This window comes from Maylandia zebra, linkage group LG6 (assembly GCF_041146795.1).
Source record: "Maylandia zebra isolate NMK-2024a linkage group LG6, Mzebra_GT3a, whole genome shotgun sequence".
Taxonomy (NCBI): Eukaryota; Metazoa; Chordata; class Actinopteri; order Cichliformes; family Cichlidae; genus Maylandia; species Maylandia zebra.
In genome coordinates, this window is record NC_135172.1 from 10683345 (window position 1) to 10704137 (window position 20793).

Sequence of the window (20793 nt, forward strand, 5' to 3'; positions counted from 1 at the left end):
ATAGCATTTCATATCTTTGTTCACTAAGGCAGGAAAACAGCCTCAAGGTTTTGTACTGAGTGAATGAGACATTGTGGATTCGTTTCTGTCAAACATCGGTGTTCAATGTTGTCACTTATGGAAGTGCAATAACGATATGTACAAGACAAATAAAAGAAAAGAAATTGTTATATCAAGTGAGCCAATATCACATTAACTGAACAACTGATGTTTCATGCTTTTTTTATACTGCTTTTATAAAAAGTTTGAGACAGACCCTAATGAGCTACTGAAGCAAATAAATAACTGTCACTGAGCTTTGCATCTATATCACTGAAAAAGGCAAAGAGTTTGTGAAACAGAACAATTGGGACTGCGAGTATAGTTGCTGCACAATATGTTGTTCAGGTGGTAAGCCAACCATCTGTAAGTATATTACTCTTCTCTCAGGTTTCACGGTGTGCACAGAGGTGGATTTGCACAAGAGAATCTTTCACGACCATAGCTGTGAGAAAAATGATCGTCTGTATCACGTGCACATAACTCTGACCCATGGAACACATTACCATCATCTATGTGGCGGCTCTCTGATCCACAGCCAGTGGGTTCTAACTGCAGCTCACTGCTGGAAAGATCAACCTGGATGGTGAGAAATGACTGTTTCACATATTTTAAAAAAAACCAGTCCAGAGACAAAAATCATTACTGGTATTTTGTTCTTTTACCATTTCCATTGTTTAGGACTATGTCTGCATATGTAGGAATTCATCCAGGTCCAGGAAGAATGGTGACAATTATTGATCACAAAATCTTTGAGGACCAAACAGGAAAACATGACATCATGCTTCTGAAAATCGACCCACCAGAGAATAAGATTAAGCCTGTTGTCTTCCCTAAATGTCGCAAAAAGTGAGTTTTGAGTAACCTTTTAAGTGTAAAGTTTGAATTCTGGAATTCCTTAATATGTTGACATAATATGTATTTTTCTTGTTTAGTTGGTTGGTTTTTTAAACTTCCAGGAAGAGCAAAAAAATGTAGCAACATCTGTAGTCTATGAACAAAATGACATCATGCTTTTGAAGTTACAAACCCCCATTAGTGACTGCAGAGCTTCTTTATTAACAATAATGTAACTGAGACTTGAATATTGAGCAGAGGGTTCTGGTTTTGATTTTAGGTACCTGCTTAGGAGCTACATCCATGATCTATAATAACTGACAATAAAACACGAGCATGAGGAAATGGAAGGAAATGTAATGTTTTGATAAAATGTTTGAATCTGAAAAGATTAGCTGACTTAGAGTGAACTGGAAATACTCAGCCTGCAGACATGGAGATGGAATTTTATTTATTTTTTAATTTGTAGGATGGATGTCATTCAGATTGCAGGCCATGGTGGCTATACGGTTGATGTAAACTACAACAAACGTAAGACCAGTATTGTTTTGATTATTTCACAATTTTTTAGTTTATATTATACTTTGATTTTGTCTTGTGTGCCTGTTATAGTTACTTTTTCATTTTATTTGAAAACTGTGATGACATAAAGTATTTATTTCATTTTTTTGTGGATATACTGTCAATTTCCCTCCTTTTTAAATGCTGCTCAGCTTCTTTTAAAGAACACATTTTGTTCCAGAAATGAGGCAAATCATGTTTCTTTCAATATCTGATTTCCTTGCATGAAACATGCAGTAGCTTTTGTTATTTTCCTTTTTTCTCTAGTCCCTGATGAACCGCCTCATCTCCAGTGTGCAAAGATGCATGTTGTTGAGTGTGAGCTTAACCTCCATCCATGTAATTCAGCATTCTTATGGCCAAATGGAAACACGATGTGTTACAAAGAACCTCGAGTGGACATATGTAAGGTGAGTTACCATGCTGCCAACATTTTATCTGTATCATTATCAGATGTTTTGGTACAAAATATTTATGTTTTCTCTCTCAGGGTGATTCTGGTGGTGGAGTGATGGCCAAAAACAACAAGATTCATGGTGTGCATGTTGGTGGTTGTGAACCTGCCTGTACCGGACCAACTATTTCTCTGAAGGTCTGCTCTTACATTCATTGGATAAAGCCGATCATTACACCAAATAATGGAAAATAATAAAATTAAAATAACATTCAAAATAAACAGTCCGCTCTGCAAGAAACTGCTTCGGTGTGAATTGTTTCTACATGTGAACTTTCGATTGTTAAAATATAAATATGTCATGTGTGTTTTCAATGTAGTTTCAGGCGTCAAGTAGATCATTCAGTTGTTCAGAAACTGTGAAGTTTGCATGAAGGTTGTTGGGTCCTTTTTGCCAGATGATATTAAGTACAATTACTACAGTAAAGTACAAATGTAAGGAATTTGTACTTTATTTTATTTTATTTGGTCTTTCCATCACATTTGTGGCTTCTTCTCCGCTGCTTCTAAGTGGAAATTGGTACATTTAACTTCACTACAAATATCTGACATCTTTAGTTGTTATTTTACAGATGAAGATTTGTGCTCGTGAAACACATGAAGTACAATTTTGTTTCTGTAGTTGATCAATCAGTTATTTGACTTGCATGAATTTAGCAACTATTATTATATGTTTAATCTTTAAAAGTACTTACTGTTGATATTATTTTCTGTAAATTGTTCAAAATCATAAATGTGTGAGAAGCACTCAATCAGGAGCGACTCCAGCATCAAACCTTTAGGAGGGCTCAGCTCAGTCTTAATGTCATGCTTTTAGTGTTGCCTTCAAAAGAAATGTAATTTTTGGATGGCCTACAGCAGTGTCTAAGAATAACAGATTTTAATATAATACATCAGCTTTACGGTGGTCACTTTAGTTTAAAACCCGATGCAATGGCACAGTCATGTTGACCAGTAAATTTCAAAAACAGTTTAAGAAAAAGCAGATCAGAGGAGAAACCTGCACGGCATTGTTTCAGTCTCTTAACCACATAGAGGCCAGTCCACCAAATCATCAAGTATTTAAAGTACCATTATACAATACAGACAGTTCAAAATCCCCCTGCGACTCCACCTGCACAAGAAGCAAACTGGTAATAGAGCTGGTTTTAAATGACAGCTTTTGAATTCATGCAAACCCAAACACTTTGTTGAGCAGACTCAGCACAGAGACTCGTGTACACCAATTCAGAGAGTGGAGAACAGATTTGTAGTCTGTCACATCAGTATAGTAGCATTCATCCTGTTATGCCCCCAGAAATGTGTTCTTTGTGTTCTCTTTATCTCGCTATCGTAGCTTAGAGCGGTGTGTGTATTTTCGTAACCATGACAACACGAGAGCAGTTTACGCTGAGAGTCAGGAAGTGAATCTACTGTGTGACTCGGGATATTAGCGTGTGGGCTCATTCAACCGCCAGCTCCGCCGTTACAGGATTAATCCTTTTCTCTTCGCTAAGGCATAGTCTGTGAGTATAATTCATTTTGTACAATTAAGCGGTGAAGCGTTTTGAACCGTTGTCTGTTATTCGGTTAACTTTATTGTGTCTCATATAAGCTATGCGGCTAGGCTGTCAAGCTGTGATAATTAGCCAGATGCTTTGAGCTTATTGCATCTATAATACATTTCATATATTTCATTGTATTGTGTTTACAGTATATTTCATTGTATTGTGTTTACAGTTTCACAAAAAGTGCCCAGTAAAAACTTCTGGAATCCAATCGTCTGAGTCCTGGAGATTTTCTTGGGAGTGTTTAAGCTGAATGGAAACTTAGCCCATTACAGTGAAAAGACTGCAACGCAGCTAATAGGGATACGAGGATCGCCGCTGTACGGAGCTACTCATTATCGAGAGATAAGCAGCCTCCAATATAGCCTCGGAAAACTTCGCCGCAGCCGACATCTCCCGATACTGGAGACCCAACGACACGCAATGTCACAACGTAGCAATGCTGACAAAGGAAATGGAGACAACCAGTCAGAGTGTGTGCGCTCAAGGAGCAGTCGCTCATCTGGTACATCGTCTGGCTCAAAAATCAGCATAGCCATTGCCATGGCAAAAGCAAAGGCTGAAGCCGCGCAAGCTAGAGCGGCACATTCAAAAAGAGAAATCGAGCTTAAAGTGGAGCAAGCACGTATTCAAGCCAGCCTCGACGCACTAATCGATGAAAAAGAAAGGGATGCCGCCGTTGCTGAGGCGAACTCCCTAGTAGCTGGTCTGCAGGATATGGGTCTCGAAGTACGCAGCGAAGTTAACAGCCTGGTCCGCCAGTCTGTCAAAGACCAGCGCGTAGCCGCCTTTGTCTCCGAACAGGCCAGCCTGAGCGCCAAGGGTCTATCGGCTACAGAAAATAACCTTCCCCCTTCTCAGCCAGTCACTCACCCGCATAACGCGGCTCAGACCCAAGCTGCCGCTCCTGCTGCTATTACGCCACACCAAGCTCTTCAGGGCCCTTGGAGAAGAGACAGAGCTCCAAGTCACCCTTCTACCCCCCTCCAACTCCACTCCTACAGCAGAACCCCAAACGAGATTCTACGTTTCCCACGCATCAGCCCATCCACGGGACACTCTACGGAGGTGATTACGACCATTCTACAACCACTGACCTCATCAAATATCTCGCTCGTAACCACTTGGTGACTTCAGGTCTCACCGCATATGACGACCAGCCAATAAACTATTGGGCCTGGAAAACATCATTCCAGAACGCCATTGCCAATCTAGACCTGTCTGCTGCAGAAGAACTCGACCTCCTAACCAGACACCTGGGAAAGGAGTCAACAGAGCAGGTAAGAAGAATAAAAACGGTCAACATCAGGAATCCAACTATTGGACTGTGCTCAGCATGGGGGCGCCTCGACGAACTATATGGCTCCCCAGAAGCCGTCGAACAAGCTCTGTTCAGCAAACTAGAAAGCTTCCCAAAGCTCACGACAAAAGATCCACGGAGACTCCGGGATCTAGCCGACCTGTTGTCAGAGCTACAAGCCGCTAAAGAAGATGGCTACCTCGCGGGCATGTCGTACTTGGATACCTCCAGAGGAATTAAGCCCATCATTGAGAAACTTCCATACAGCATACAAGAAAAGTGGCTATACCACGGGACGAGATACAAACAAGAACATTTCGTCAGCTTCCCACCTTTCTCCGTGTTGGTGAACTTCATCCGCACCGAGGCGAAAGCACGTACGGACCCAAGTTTCAACCTCTTCACGCCAAGCCCCCCAAACGAGAGAATGAATAAATGGGAGAGGCCCACGAAGACGTCCGTTCACACCCACAAAACACAAGTCTCAGGCACTGCCAAGTTCGAGTCTAAGGAAAGCAGGGAACGTATTGACCCGAATAAACATTGCCCCCTGCACAAAAAACCCCATCCTCTGAGGAAATGCAGAGGTTTCCGCGAGAAGAGCTTAGATGATCGCAAACAGCTTCTGAAAGAACACTACGTCTGCTTTCGCTGTTGCTCGTCAACAGAACACTTTGCAAAGAACTGCACAGCCAAGATAACATGCACCGAGTGTGGTAGCGCTGCCCACGTGACAGCCCTCCACCCTCACCCACCTACCTGGAAATCTAAATCGTTCCCCTCCATCTCAGAGGATAGCGGGGAGGAGGACAAAGCTGATAACCAGGAGGTCAACGCAACGTGCACACAGGTATGTGGGGAAGGTCTGAGTGCTAGAGCGTGTGCTAAGATCTGTCTCATCAGGGTGTTCCCAAACGGACGAAGAGAGGAAGCCAAGAGAATGTACGCTATATTGGATGAGCAGAGTAATCGCTCCCTCGCGCGGTCAGAGTTCTTCGAAGCCTTCAAGATCTCCGGGCGCTCGTACTCATACACACTAAAGACCTGCGTGGGACGTACGGAGACATCAGGAAGGAGAGCCAGCGGCTACACCGTAGAGCCGTTGGACGAGAAACTGAGTATCTCTCTGCCTACACTCCTCGAGTGTAACCAAATTCCCAACATCCGCGCGGAGATTCCCACCCCCGGTGTGGCCTATCATCATACCCACCTAAAACGCATCGCTGACAAGATACCACCTCCGGACCCAGACGCCAGCATTCTTCTCTTACTGGGCAGAGATATCTTACGGGTCCACAAGGTCCGAGAGCAAATAAGCGGCCCAGGAGATGCTCCCTTCGCCCAAAGGCTTGACCTGGGATGGGTCATCGTCGGAGACGTGTGCCTCGGAGGTGCTCACAGACCACCGGAGGTGAGAAGCTACAAAACAGCCGTTCTAGGGAACGGTCGTACAAGCCATCTCCAGCCATGTAACAACCAGATGAAAGTAACAGAGGTGTTTGAACAAGCACGTGACTATCAACAACATCCAGCGCGAACCCCGACGACGCTAATCGGAGACAATTTGGGGCAAACCGTCTTCGCTCGCACTCCCAACGACCACAAACTTGCTCCATCCAGGGAAGATTTGGAGTTTCTAAGGATAATGGAAGCCGAGTGTTGCCAAGACAGCTCCAACAGTTGGGTCGCACCTTTGCCGTTTAGGTCACCGAGGCAGCGACTCCCTAACAACAGGAAACAGGCTCTCGAATGCCTCGTCTCACTTCGGCGCTCACTGGAAAAACGACCACGGATGAAAGCCGACTTCCTAGAGTTTATGGAGAAGACGCTCAAGAAGGCGCACGCAGAAGCTGCCCCTCCCTTGCAACCCGGTCAGGAGCGTTGGTACTTGCCCCTGTTCGGCGTGTACCACCCCCGGAAGCCGGACAAGATCCGCGTGGTCTTCGACAGCAGTGCATCCTATGAGGGAGTATCGCTCAACGATGTCTTACTCAGTGGTCCCGATCTTAATAACAGCCTACTAGGTGTTCTTATGAGGTTTAGGAAGGAACAGGTTGCGATCACCGCCGACATCGAGCACATGTTCCACTGCTTCATCGTGAAAGAAGACCACCGGGATTTTCTCCGCTTCCTGTGGTATAGAGACAATGACCCTACCTCTGACGTCGTGGATTACAGGATGCGGGTGCATCTCTTTGGTAACAGCCCCTCGCCTGCCGTCGCAGTGTATTGCCTGCGGCGGGCGGCTAAGGCAGCAGAGGCCGACTACGGCAGCGATGCTAGGAGATTCGTCGACCGCGATTTCTACGTCGACGATGCCTTAAAGTCTTTCAGTACAGAGGAAGAAGGCATCGCAGTTCTCCAGCGAGCGCAGAAGATGCTCGCGGCTTCCAACCTCAGGCTGCACAAGGTTGCATCAAATTGTTCCGCGGTCATCAGAGCATTCCCCTCCCAGGATCGCTCTCAGGATTTCAATGGCCTGGATCTCTCCATCGATGATCTGCCTATCCAGCGTAGCCTGGGACTGTTCTGGAACATGCGCACGGACACTTTCACGTTCCAGATCGAGATCGATCAGAAGCCGTTCACCCGCAGAGGGGTACTCTCGACCGTGAACAGTCTATACGACCCCCTAGGGTTTCTAGCACCCATCACAGTTGATGGAAGACGGATCCTAAGAGAACTCACCTTGCAAGCGGAAGATTGGGACGCACCCCTTCCCAAAGACATGGAGACCGAGTGGACTAGATGGAAACAGTCTCTTCAAGACCTGGAGGGGCTCCATATACCACGGCCTTATACGTCCCTCTCCACCACAGGAGCCCTAAGGAGAGAACTCTGCGTCTTTGCCGACGCATCCGTCAGAGCAATAGCGGCCGTAGCCTACATCAGGGTAACTGGCAAGCAGGGACAAACTGAGATTGGGTTTGTCTTTGGGAAATCGAAGTTGGCTCCCCAACCTAGCCTAACTGTCCCTAGACTTGAACTTTGTGCTGCTGTGCTCGCCGTCGAGATCGCCGAGATGATAGTCGCAGAGATGGACACAACGTATGACAACATCACCTACTACACAGACAGTAAGGTCGTACTGGGATACATCCATAACCAGTCAAGGAGATTTTATGTCTACGTACACAATAGGGTCCAACGTATCCTTCAGTCACCCTGTCCCGGCCAGTGGAAGTACGTTCCAACGCATCTTAACCCAGCTGACGTTGGGTCAAGAGCTGTAGCATCAGCCCTGCTCAGCAGTACACCATGGCTCAAAGGACCAGCCTTTCTTTGCGACGCATCAGGGCATCCATCCGAGCTTCAAGAGACGTACAATCTTGTCGACCCCGACATCGATGCCGAAGTGCGTCCACAGGTGACAACGAAACTCACCCATGTTGCTAAAGGCGTGGTACGCCCTCAACGCTTTGAACGCTTCTCCAAGTTCAGCACACTCCATGCAGCCATTGCACATTTGATCCACGTAGCTAGCTCCTTCACTCACTCGACGCAGGGCGAATGTCGAGGCTGGCACATCTGTCGTCCTACAGAAGAGGAGCTGCTGAAAGCCAAAGTGTGCATCGTAAAGAGTGTCCAGGGTGAGTGCTACGCGGAAGAGCTCAAGTGTATCGGTTCTGGAGTCGACATACCATCTTCCAGCAGCTTGTGGAGATTGCATCCCATTATGGACCAGGATCGACTACTCAGGGTAGGAGGTCGGATCGAGCAGTCAGGCTTAGGCATGAACGAGACTCATCCCATCATCATTCCTGGCCGGCATCACCTCGCAACTCTGCTTGTGTCCCACTATCACGAAGCAGTAAAACACCAGGGGAGACATCTTACTGAAGGTGCCGTTCGGGCCGCAGGTTTTTGGCTCGTGGGAGCCAAACGCTGTATCAGCAGTCTGCTCTACGGATGCATCACTTGTAAGAAGCTGCGAGGGAAGGCCGAACATCAACGGATGGCAGCCCTGCCGGCAGAACGGTTACAAGTAGCACCTCCCTTCACCTACATAGGTGTCGATGTCTTTGGACCGTGGGGCATCATTTCACGCCGCACAAGAGGAGGAGTTTCGAACTCCAAGCGATGGGCGGTGATGTTCTCGTGTATGTGTTCCAGGGCAGTGCACATTGAGGTGATCGAAGCCATGAGTGCCAGCAGCTTTATTAACGCCTTGAGGAGATTCTTTGCGGTCAGGGGCCCCGCGAAGCAGATACGCTCGGACTGCGGAACTAACTTCGTCGGCGCTTCCCGTGAGCTGGGGATGGACAAGGAAAACTCAGGGTTCGACAGGGTGGAGAAGTACCTCAGTAAACAGAGCTGCACCTGGGTGTTTAACCCACCCCATGCATCCCATATGGGTGGCGCATGGGAGAGGATGATCGGCATTGCCCGCCGTATCTTGGACTGCATGCTGCTTGAACAGAGAAAGTCTCGCCTGACGCACGAGGTTCTGACCACGCTTATGGCCGAGGTAGCAGCAATTATGAACGCAAGGCCGATCATTCCAGTGTCATCCGACCCCGAGTCACCCTGCATCCTCACACCAGCCATGCTCCTGACTCTCAAAACAGGCTCCGCACCTCCTTTGCCGTCAGGCAAGTTCGAGGAAGCAGATCTCTTCAGGGAGGAGTGGAAACAAGTTCAGGGCCTGGCAGACATGTTTTGGAACAGATGGAGGCGTGAATACCTCAAAACACTGCAACTTCGACACAAGTGGCAAGGGAAACAGCCGAATCTTCAAGAAGGGGACGTAGTTCTCTTAAAGGATGATCGGGCAGAGAGAAATGAGTGGCCCATGGGCATCATCACGAAAGCCTTTCCAGGGAAGGACGGTCTGGTCCGGAGAGTCGAAGTGGAGGTCGTTAAAGATGGAAATAGAAGAGGATTCTCTCGTCCCATTACAGAAGTAGTTCTGCTTCTTTCTCCAAAGTCTGACTCTGCCAATTGATGTGGGCTCTTAAAGACCCCAAGCGGGGAGTGTTATGCCCCCAGAAATGTGTTCTTTGTGTTCTCTTTATCTCGCTATCGTAGCTTAGAGCGGTGTGTGTATTTTCGTAACCATGACAACACGAGAGCAGTTTACGCTGAGAGTCAGGAAGTGAATCTACTGTGTGACTCGGGATATTAGCGTGTGGGCTCATTCAACCGCCAGCTCCGCCGTTACAGGATTAATCCTTTTCTCTTCGCTAAGGCATAGTCTGTGAGTATAATTCATTTTGTACAATTAAGCGGTGAAGCGTTTTGAACCGTTGTCTGTTATTCGGTTAACTTTATTGTGTCTCATATAAGCTATGCGGCTAGGCTGTCAAGCTGTGATAATTAGCCAGATGCTTTGAGCTTATTGCATCTATAATACATTTCATATATTTCATTGTATTGTGTTTACAGTATATTTCATTGTATTGTGTTTACAGTTTCACAAAAAGTGCCCAGTAAAAACTTCTGGAATCCAATCGTCTGAGTCCTGGAGATTTTCTTGGGAGTGTTTAAGCTGAATGGAAACTTAGCCCATTACACATCCTGTTCAAGTTCACAGTGATGTGAATGCTGCTAAATGCTATTATTCACATTAATAGCAGAGTGCTACTGAAAAGCACACAACGCATCCATTTAATGCATGTAGATTTTGTGAAAAATCCACCTGATCTCTGTTAGTTCCAGTCTCTCTGTCCGCGCTTCCTCTTTGTACTGACAATCACACACAAACATTTTATATTCAACTAAAACAATAACGAAAAATATATTCTTGTAATAATTATTTTAAGAGCATCGTTTGATAAGAGCATAGCACCCTGCATAGTTATGAGCGATCACCATAGATGAATGTGGGCAAAGCAGAAGTGACATATATGTAGCCAGGTGGAAGGTCTTTATTATCGGACATGTCCCTGACTTTGACTTCATGTCCACTCTTACCCGTTTCTTATATGTGCTGAGTTCCTCCATCTGTCTCCCTCTCTGTCATCCCCTCTCAGTCTTTGTGCAGTCACCCAAAGGTTAATTATAAAAGTATATCAGAGTTTACAACCGAATAAAAGGCATAAACTGGTCCATATCAGTTTGCTGCTGCTGGCGAGGGCGTTGCTAGGATCTTGAAGCATACAGGGCTTACAACAGCCCTGAAGTCTTTTGAGTTTTCACTCAATAACAGCACCTTTTAAAGTTATTTGTTTTTATTTATTTAAACATATAGTAAAATTAATATAAAGTGGTAAATGTTATGCACTACCTAAAGTGTGAAGTCACAGAATGATACTATTTAGTGCAGTTTTTAATCATTACTAGTCTTCATCTTAGAGCTTGTGCTCTTATTGTGCCATGATGTCTCCTTTTAAACTGTGTGGATGTTCACCTCTTCTTCATCCTTCCTGTTCCTTTCACCAAACTGCTCACTCTTGTTCTCCTCTGATCTCACTTCCTGTTCTGGTTATAAGAAGAATGCAGTCAGCATGTGTCAAAGACACTCCCTCCAAATATATGATTTTTGATATGATGATTAGATATTTAACATTTTATTTATCAACTATTTTATGCACTAAATCAATTATTAAACAAATATCATATTGTAGAAAAGCAAATAATAATGCACTAAGCAGTTTCATGCCACAAGAGCTAAATGGTCACGTCACTGTATTTATTTCCCACAAACTACTATACCTAGGATCTTCAGGTTTCCACTATATTTCATTAATCTGCAGCGACTGTAGAACATAAAGTATATTGACCTCTATTGTTTTCTTTATGACTTGGCCTGAATACACACACATACACATCTTTGAATAGCACAACAAATGAGGTAATTTTCCATGTGTTTTAATAGGTTTTAGTGATTTATGGGTTTTATGTATGTGTGTGTATTTTGGTCTTCAGTGTAAATTTATACAAACTGTAATTTTTTCAGGTGAAAGATCCGTTATTTAATGTTGCTTAATGTTGACTCTATGGAGAATAAAGCCTTACATGAGTGTTGCTATTTTTAATTGTGGAGTGGAAGACCTACTGTACTTGTTGTTTAGTCTGTGATCTGAATGATGAATTTAACCAAACTGAAAGCAAAGGTTACAGCTGGGATATTCCACACATTTGAAAGACTCATTGTGTAACTCAGATGTTTATGAGCTTTGATCACTCCAGCATAATAATTATCATGTAACTGCAAGAAGACTTAATGAAACTGAAACAATGCACCCTAACACAGGCATTTGAACTGTAGACTAATGAGTACATGAAGTGTACCTCTACAGCTGAAAAGAGTTTGACTGTATAATTTCTGGATCTACTGATTTGTTTCTGATGTATCTCTTCTTTTATTTAGCCTGTATTATGAACAGAAAGATGATGAAATCCTCTTTATTTGAGAAAGTGTCCTTAAACTATTTTTCCTCCTTCTTACTGAGTTTCCGAGCTACCTCTTTGTTAAGTGAATAAACTATTTGAACAAGAAAGATATCATGGCATTTATGATGATACAGTGTGTGTGTGTGTGTGTGTGTGTGTGTGTGTGTGTGTGTGTGTGTGTGTGTGTGTGTGTGTACGCTCGGCAGAGGGGAGGTCAAGACAGGAGCTGAGTTGACCTGGTACATCAAGTTTGGATTTGCCCAGTTGTTGGTAAACAAAAAAGATTTAAACTCAAAAGATTTTGAGTTCATGCACACTGGAAAAAAAATTCTCTTCATCACAATCATTTGTTTAAAAATATGGCTGTTTTACTGATCTATGGTTATTATTAAAGAGGAAGGAAAGAAGAAGAGGAAGCCTGAGCCCAGGTTCTGTCCATTTTCATAACAAGTGACAGCACAGACATCTGAGCTTTTTCGTCATAAAGATTGTGATGTGAAGCATCAGCAGGTAAAGTGTCGTTAAAGTGTCACTTCAATAATGCTGCTGGCAGAAAGAAGTGTTGACACATACTAGCTTTGAATAAAAGGCTTAAAACACAAACAGTCTAATACTGGGTGTTGCTTTTAAGCTTAAAGAATATAATAAGTTCTAAGACAATTCAGTTTACTTCTTACTGTCCATGTTGTGTTGTGGTATTTACTTTATCATGAATGTACGCTACTTTGTTCTAGCGACTGTAAAAAATAATTGTATTCATGAAATAAACTAGACTTTCACAGTCTGCATCTTCCACAGTTTTTATGCTTTTGTTCACTCCAAGTTTGACACAAACCCACAGACAACCAGAGTTAACTATGTGAAGCAATCACAGACACTGTAATGGCTGATTTTTCTAATAAACACAATCAGGTTAACATTAAGGTTTAACATTGAAGGAGATTTGTTCCATAGTCACAGTTATACTTGTATTTCCTTTACTTACATCCAACACTACTATGTTCTGTTTCAGTCCAGGTGCTGGCAGTTTATCCTTTGTTGTTTGGACAAATAAGCTTAAAGCTAAACCTTCATGTTTTTGATGGGAAAGTTTGTTAAACCATTGCTCAACTTATGTCTGCACAGAGCAGATAATTATGATGTACTTGTAAAAAGACTTGATAAGCAGGTCACAGCTGAATCAAGGGGTAATAAAAATAAGACCACGCGGTCTCAGCACGACTACACATGCAGTGGGTTATCGCACACATTTGAAAGACTCATTGTGTAACTCAGGATGTGACCCCTTATAAAGGAGACAGAGAAGTTCTGTTGTTCAGTCAAGTAAAACCTGGTGAAAGTGCAATTCTAAGACTCTGGCCGTTGCTTAAGTGTATAGATAAAAAATCTTTTTTTCATGCATTATTTTCTTACTATATTAGTATAATCACCAAATCGATCATTTCATATTTATCCCCTGAAACGATCTACATTAACTTTTCTATCCCTAGAAATGTGTTTCCAGAGTCCCAGGTTTAGTGACTTCCTGTCCACCATCACATCAGCTGAGTAGTTGTCAAATTTGAGGGGAGCAGAGAAGATCAGACACCAGTCAGCAGGTCAGAGGCCATCTCTCATTTTACAAATCAATCACTTGATTTATAAATGGAACAAACACCCCATCAGACCAGGTAATGACCCATTATGAGACAACAGCCGTCTGAGAGGAGATGTTCTGTATCACAAAACATGGGAAACAAACAAACTCTAGGCATTCTGAAATATATAAAGCTCAACAAAAAAACAAAACCATATCAGATCCTGATGTAATTCATTTTGTTGTTGTCTTTATTAGTCATTTAAAAAGGTCTAGAAAAAGTGTTCAGGAAGAGATTCTACTATTTATGCAGCACTGCCCCCGTGTGGCCACAAAGACACACAACAGCTTCATTTCTCAGCCTGTTGCCTTCTTTTTCCTTCATGATGTAAACAGTGAATGAACTGAAAGAAGTCAACCCATAAACTGTTAAACTGATACAACAGTCATGATGATTATGTAACAAGTTGTAGTTGACTTTCTGGTGGTGGTTTTGGTATACAATTTAAAAGCCATTTTCTTTTATAAATACACCATACACTTTGTTCTTGACCATTTCTTTTCCTCATATCCTTAATGGACAGTGGAGGAACACTACATCTAGCTTCTGTTTAACATTTATCCAGGCGCCCCCACACTGTACCTCTACAGAAACCAAGGGAGAGAGACAGACACACAAAGATTTCCACTTGAATCTTGATCTCAAAATAGAAAAAGTTTTATCACAAAATAATTACAAGAGCTCAGCCAGGTGAGATATAGCAGAACCATCAATTCAGAGTCTGACAGTAAGGGTGAAGACGAGCCTGACTGTTGGTCTGCTCCAAAACAAGCCCATAAGCAAGCTTTGAAATAATATGTTACAAAATTGTGAAACTGCGACATGAAATTTGATTTGAAAATGAAATTCATCCTGATCAGGAGCTGTTATGATCTAAATGGTGTTCTAGATCCAGTAAGCATTCATTCAACTTGTCTGCAGCAAAATTAAAAATAAGTTACCACATGTTGTTTTTTAAATTGGTAAATAATTGATAAAATGTTAAAAGTACTGGTTGTGTTTGACCTCATCACCAGGATGAGTTGGAAATACCTCAAATTCCCTCAGGTGGCCTTTTGCTGGTTGGATTGCCACTACAGTCTGTAAACTGTAGAGATAATTTTGTGAGCTCATTGGATGAGCAGTTTCTGAAATACTCAGACCAGCCCATCTGGCACCAACAACCACGCAATCTCTTTCCCCCATTCTGATACTTGCTTTGACCTTCAGCAGGTCATCATGAACATGTCTGTATGCTTAAATACTTTAATTTGCTGACGTCTGATTGGTTCACTAGACATTTGTGTTTAACGAGCAGGTGAACAGGTGTACCTGGCAAAGTGTGTGTAACCCTCAGTGTTACTGACATGTTCCACACTGATGCACAACAATACTCTGTGCCCCACACTGTTTTATTAAGTATGTCTAATCACTGTGGACATTACATGTACCTTCTTAGAGGAGAGGTCAAAGGTCAGTTACCTTTATAGGTTCCTGCTATATGTTGTGACATATACACAGCACAGTTGTAGGAATGATAGTTTCTAAGTTCTAAAGCTTTTTGTCAATTTTCAACCAATAAATCTTAAAGTTGACCTTGAAGACCACAAGTTTGAATGGATTGTTAACATGACCCCACTCTACAGCACTGCAACATTTTAACATGAGTTATTTAAGACTTTCCAGGTATCCTGGTTACAGAAAAAGATTGATGAGCAGAAAAAAAGAAACAAACTTTAATTGTTTCTGATTAGAAGCTGTACAATCCGGACTGACTTTAACAAATGTGCTATAGGCTCAGCTGGAAAATAGTGAGCTTTACAAGACTGATTTTGTTCCAAAGGCTTTCACAGACCTCAACCAATCCTAAGGCTAATTAGCACGGCTAGAATTTTAAAAACATTTGTTAAATGTTGTCATTGCTAACATATACCTGTTTTAGAGCATGGTGAGTAGCGAGAATGCAAAGTTATTGTTACCTCTAAAAAAAATGTGAAGATGTGATATTAGCATGTACGGAGCCCCTCTGATGACATGGTCCAAAAAATAAATAAATTGTGGCCACAAAATACTACTTCGTGGCCACGAAATGGGTATAACGTGCGCACGAAATGCTTATTTGTGAGCACGAAACACTTGACCAATAACCGTGATCCTTCCCAGGCCCTTGCAGTTGGTTGACAATAGAATCTATCCCAACGTCCGGGTCGTACTTACGTCTGCAATGCAACTGGGCTCTTAATATCCTGTTTAACTGTCTCTCCATAATAATGGTTCCTTTCAGTGCCAGGCTTTTCAAAATGCATGTGTAGCTCATTCCCAGCCTAAAATTGTCAGGGATCTGGGTCTGAGGGACCTAGACCTATTATTGTGTATTGTTTACTCCACTGTAAATAAACGCATTTTGGGTCCTCCTTCCCCACACACCCAAGGTCTGCCACGCAGACCATGACAAAAATAAAACTCAATCATACTGTCTCTGGCCATGTTGTACAGGTTTAGCCTACTCTTATGCTTATGTCTCTACACAGCTGTCCAATGTATCAATATGATGTGCGCACGTCATCTATTTGTTGCCACAAATGCGTAATTCGTTGCCACGTTATACCCAATTCGTGCCCACAAATTAGCATTTCGTGCGCACGTTATTTCGTGCCCTCGAAATAGTATTTTGTGGCCACAAATAAGTATTTCGTGGGCACTTATACTATTTCGAGGGCAGGAAGTAGTATTTTGTCGCCACAATCTATTTAATTTTTGGAGGATGTCATCAGAGGGGCTCCGTAAGCATGAGCTATATAGTATCTCCAAGAGAAAAGCGATCAGCTGATCATTGATCAGTTTCATGATTTAAGTAGCAACAGGAGAGAGAGGGAGAGAGAATGGGAGAAGAAGAGGCAGCTGGCCACGTAAAGACACAGAAGAACTCCAGCTTTGTGTATTTTTTTTCCATTCAAGCTGAAGTCCGGGACAAATCGGGTTCCTTTTCAATACGAAGCGCGGCCGGTCCGCGGGTCTCTCCTCCTCCTTCCTCCCCTTTCCTTCATCCACCTGCTGTACTCAGAATTTGTACTCAAGTACAAGTACTGTTACACTGCTTAAATTGTACTCAATTACAAGTAAAAGTACTGGTGTTAAAAAATACTTGAGTAAAAGTACAAAGTACTCTTCTCAAAAACTACTCAGAGTATTAATTACTTTTTAACAGACTGATGTTTTATTCTGTCGTCAATAGCAGGCATTCAACTCGATTCACCAGTATAAATATTTATGTTCAAAGCACATTTCTCAGATGAACAAGGTATAGAAAGGTAACTTGTTTTGTAAATAAATGTAGATATAAAAGAAGGAATTTTGTTTGTTAAAACAATGACAAATATGTTTCTGAACATGCGTAGAACCATTTAAACTTTTCCCCATACACTGAACAACAGGCAGGTGAGTGTCTTAAACTCTTAGCATTTCTGTCACACTTGAACCTTTTGTTCAGTTTCAGCAAGAGCTGGTTTTCTAAATTAACAGAGGCAATCCAACTTGGTTTGGCTGTGAAGAGTAGACCAGCACAGCTAAAAAGTCGTTCACACGCAGCAGAAGCAGGCAGAGCTGTGTTCAGTTTAAGAGAGAGGTTTTTGATACCTGAGAAGGAGTGCAGCAGCTCCATGGTGTCTGTGGCACAAGCAAGGTAACCATCAAGCTCAACTGCACTTTGCAGCCTTCTGGAGATTGGTCTGGAGAAGAATTCATCTTCATCAGATGACTCTCTTTGCTGATCCTCACTCTCATGCTCTGTCGTTTCAAGATGTTGTTTGATGTATGTCAAGGCTGTAATTGTAAGTAGATAACACAATTTTGTTATTTAAATTTCAGTGATTATTCCTGAACACAAATTTAAAAACGGCAAATTCTCAAAAAGGATTGTTTAGTATTCAGGACAGACCATCAATAGCTTACAATGTATTAGGTGAAATACTCACTTAAGCATGTGTTCAAATGTAAAAATACACAAAAATGGGATCACATGAATCCTTACCAGCCTCTGTTACATCTGCTCTGTCAGTCCAGGAAGTCTTGAACTTGGATAAGAGGACTGCAGCTGCAGCCAACTCTGGATCCTCCATCATCGCTCCAAAACGCTTTTGAAGGCCATTTTGCAGGGCTCTGATGAGTGGCACACATGTCTTGCTTGATGTCTCCAGCCTGCTAAGTTTGGACAGTAGTTGTTGGATTACTGGCAGGAGCCATCCCATAAAGGAAGTGGACTCAGACTGAAGAATGTTTGAAGCTTTCACCAGTGGCTTCATGGTGGTACAGTACTCCCTAAGGAATGCAACTTCTGCAGGACTCAACCTGTAAGACACAACAACAAAACCCACCATGACTATAATAGGGATCTTCTGATTTAATATTAAGTCTGCTCACGTTTTTAACCATCCATTAAGGAAAATTCACAAAATTTGCAACCATATTGGTAGGTGTCCAATTTTACTCACATTTTCACCTTGAACTCCTCACAAATGCTCCTGATGTCATTTTCCCCCTTCTCATCAATGATGCGTATTATCCTTTCAATGGCAAGGTTGGCTGAATTCCACTTTGTTGCATTGGGACGAATGATCTGTAGTTCACACTTGTCCTCTACCACTTCATTAGCCAAATGAGTTTTGTTCCAAATGGCCTGGCATTTTGCAAAGCTTGCACGGGAGAGCCTCTTGTAGGTTTCATTCATGCTCTCTGCTAGGGCAGCATCAGATGTTGCCACAAGGTTTAGCAGGTGACATGCACATCGCTGATGAGGCGGGAGTTGATACTCCAAACCAGAGTCTTCATCAAGAATTGCACTTGCCTCATGGTAGTCAATATGGTCAGTCAGGTCAATAGTTTCTGGGTCTGCTTCATCTTCAGCTTCATCTGCATCATTTTGTGCCCCAAACATGTGGAAGGCCTTGACAAAGTTGGATCCACTATCAGTTGTGGTTCTTACAACTTTGCCTCTAATCTTGTATTGGCAATGGATATCATCAAGCGCACCAGCAAGCATGTCAAATGTGTGAGACCCTCTCAATCTTTTGCATGCTGGTGCTGCAGATCTTCTTTCCAGGGACTCTTCCTCCAATGGCATGTGACTCCAAGGTAATTTTTCTGATGAGCTGACCAACAATCAGTAGTGGTAGCAACCAATTTGACTTTATCCAATGCTGCAACCAAAGTCATCTTCATGTGATCAGCAGCTTCACAGATTCTGGCACGGACAGTGGGTCTGGAGATGACTTTGGCTTGAGGTTGTAATGTGGTAACCAATTCTTTGAAAGATGGCTGTTCTACCACTGGCTGTAGACCCTCACATATGAAATTGATGACAAGCATGTCAACAGTTGCTTGTGGAACATGTTTGTTTGCAGCTCTCAACATCAGGTCTGGTAACTTGGCTTGTGTATTTGCTGAGAGCTTGTTTGGTGTGGCTGTGGTCTTTCGCTGACGAGATGTTGATGCCACAGTGATATTGTACTGCTCAATCTTCGATGGATGTTTCCTCTGTAGAGATAAATATTATCATACGTCAGGTTCATACATTACTTCATAACATCACTGTGATTAACACTACAGGAAAACACATTTTTAAAACATCATTCAACTAGACATGAGCTAATCTTTGATTGTTTAGCATAGTATAAAAGAGTGGTGAATTTGGTCAAATCTTGCAGATATATTGCTGTATTTATTTACAAATGTAAACCAATTTTGAACGATCATTGCAAAAAACATGAATTTCTGTATACATTCTAAGTTCTGTAATCTGTATACTATCTGTAAAAAGAGTATCGACCAATGTATCAGTATCTAAATTTTTAACTCCTTTTTATCAGTATCACCCTAAAGTTTTCAATATTAGTCGGGTTCTAAAAATACTAAGAGAGCAAAATATGTGTATATAGCAAATGTAATTTAAGAAAAGGGATCACATACACAAAAATGCTGCCCATACAGCTAACAAATAAAAACAATCCACATTATGTTCTTTAAAAAAAAAAATCATATTGGGAAACATATAACCCTACTGATTAAGAGCCATGTCACTATGATAGACCTATATCAGGCCAATGATCCTGATCAACTGATCCATCGGGCTCTGATACATGTCAGCTGAGAGCTGGAAGATTAATTTGAGATGCAGCTCAGCACTGTGTTCAAATTTTGTTTTTGTTTTTTATATAGGCCAGCTGATTGTAGGCCTGTGAGTTTTAAATGACTACAAATTTAATTTATTGTAATGACGGTGGTTATCCAAATAATAAGCTAAAACATTCCTACGAATTTAGCTCAATTATGCACACACACGCACATTAGCTAGCTCCGTCTTATTTTAATATCAGGCTAACCAATGGCGGTGACAATATCTTAGCCAAACTAATAACCTTAACACACATGAAAAATAAGAAGGCAATATTGTACACGTATAGTTGTAAAACCTCTTACCTCAATGTGTTTTTTTAAGATTAGACGCTGAAGTCTTGTAAGCTGAAATGACTGTAGAGGTCAAACAAAGTTTGCACTGCATCTGGACGCTGTCTCCTTTTCTCCCTCTGCACATGAAAAATTCCTCCAGGTATGGCCACGGGCACGCGTCCTCCGTCTTTTCTACGTCGTTTTCATGGTTGACAGTGTTGTCCTCTGTCTCCATTTTGGCTTCTTTGTCTCCAAATCTTCCGTCTATAAAGTAGTTTGTACTCCACCATGTAGCACCTCCAGACACCTGTGCCTGCTGCTGCAGCAGAGTTTATCTTTGCTTATGTCTTAAATTGGCCGGTCGGGATTGCACGGCCTTATTGGCTGCAAAAATGCAGACGAAAGGTTTGAATATTAATTCAAATTGTGGGCGTACTCAGTAGTACTCAGTAGATTACATGGTGTAAGTTGTACTCAAGTATGAGTAAAATTACACACTTGAAAAATTACTCATAAAAGTACAAGTACCCAAAAAAATCTACTTAATTACAGTAACGTGAGTATTTGTAATTCATTACTTCCACCCCTGACAGTAAATGACCATAAATTAACTGTAATTACACTGTGGTGAGCTCCATTCCTATACTTCTATCACGTGCA

The 20793-nt window shown here is 42.4% G+C and overlaps 2 protein-coding genes across 2 annotated transcripts; one reads left to right on the forward strand and one right to left on the reverse strand.

Moving 5' to 3' along the window:
• The first annotated feature begins 365 nt into the window (after window positions 1–365).
• On the forward strand, window positions 366–2113 carry LOC143418911 (serine protease 1-like). The gene is made up of 5 exons (XM_076884636.1): window positions 366–625; window positions 721–888; window positions 1346–1407; window positions 1705–1847; window positions 1928–2113. The coding sequence occupies exons 2-5, from the start codon at window positions 725–727 to the stop codon at window positions 2084–2086; spliced, it is 528 nt and encodes a 175-aa protein (XP_076740751.1). The 5' UTR covers window positions 366–625; window positions 721–724; the 3' UTR covers window positions 2087–2113.
• On the reverse strand, window positions 433–20413 carry LOC106675819 (uncharacterized). The gene is made up of 6 exons (XM_076885364.1): window positions 20164–20413; window positions 18180–19221; window positions 17720–18036; window positions 17326–17511; window positions 11088–11158; window positions 433–618 (listed from the first exon to the last, which is right to left on the reverse strand). The coding sequence occupies exons 2-6, from the start codon at window positions 18806–18808 to the stop codon at window positions 433–435; spliced, it is 1389 nt and encodes a 462-aa protein (XP_076741479.1). The 5' UTR covers window positions 18809–19221; window positions 20164–20413.
• Window positions 20414–20793: the final 380 nt, after the last annotated feature.

What these genes read in the sequence shown, in the direction of transcription:
- LOC143418911 (XM_076884636.1), top strand. Translation starts at nt 725, where the DNA reads ATGTCTGCATATGTAGGAATTCATCCAGGTCCAGGAAGAATGGTGACA. An exon ending in TTCCCTAAATGTCGCAAAAA is followed by an intron (nt 889 to 1,345) that starts GTGAGTTTTGAG and finishes TTTAATTTGTAG; the next exon opens with GATGGATGTCATTCAGATTG. An exon ending in CTCGAGTGGACATATGTAAG is followed by an intron (nt 1,848 to 1,927) that starts GTGAGTTACCAT and finishes TTTCTCTCTCAG; the next exon opens with GGTGATTCTGGTGGTGGAGT.
- LOC106675819 (XM_076885364.1), bottom strand. Translation starts at nt 18,808, where the DNA reads ATGCCATTGGAGGAAGAGTCCCTGGAAAGAAGATCTGCAGCACCAGCA. An exon ending in AGCAGATGTAACAGAGGCTG is followed by an intron (nt 17,512 to 17,719) that starts GTAAGGATTCAT and finishes TTACAATTACAG; the next exon opens with CCTTGACATACATCAAACAA. An exon ending in ACAGGAAGGATGAAGAAGAG is followed by an intron (nt 619 to 11,087) that starts GTGAACATCCAC and finishes CTCACCATCCAG; the next exon opens with GTTGATCTTTCCAGCAGTGA.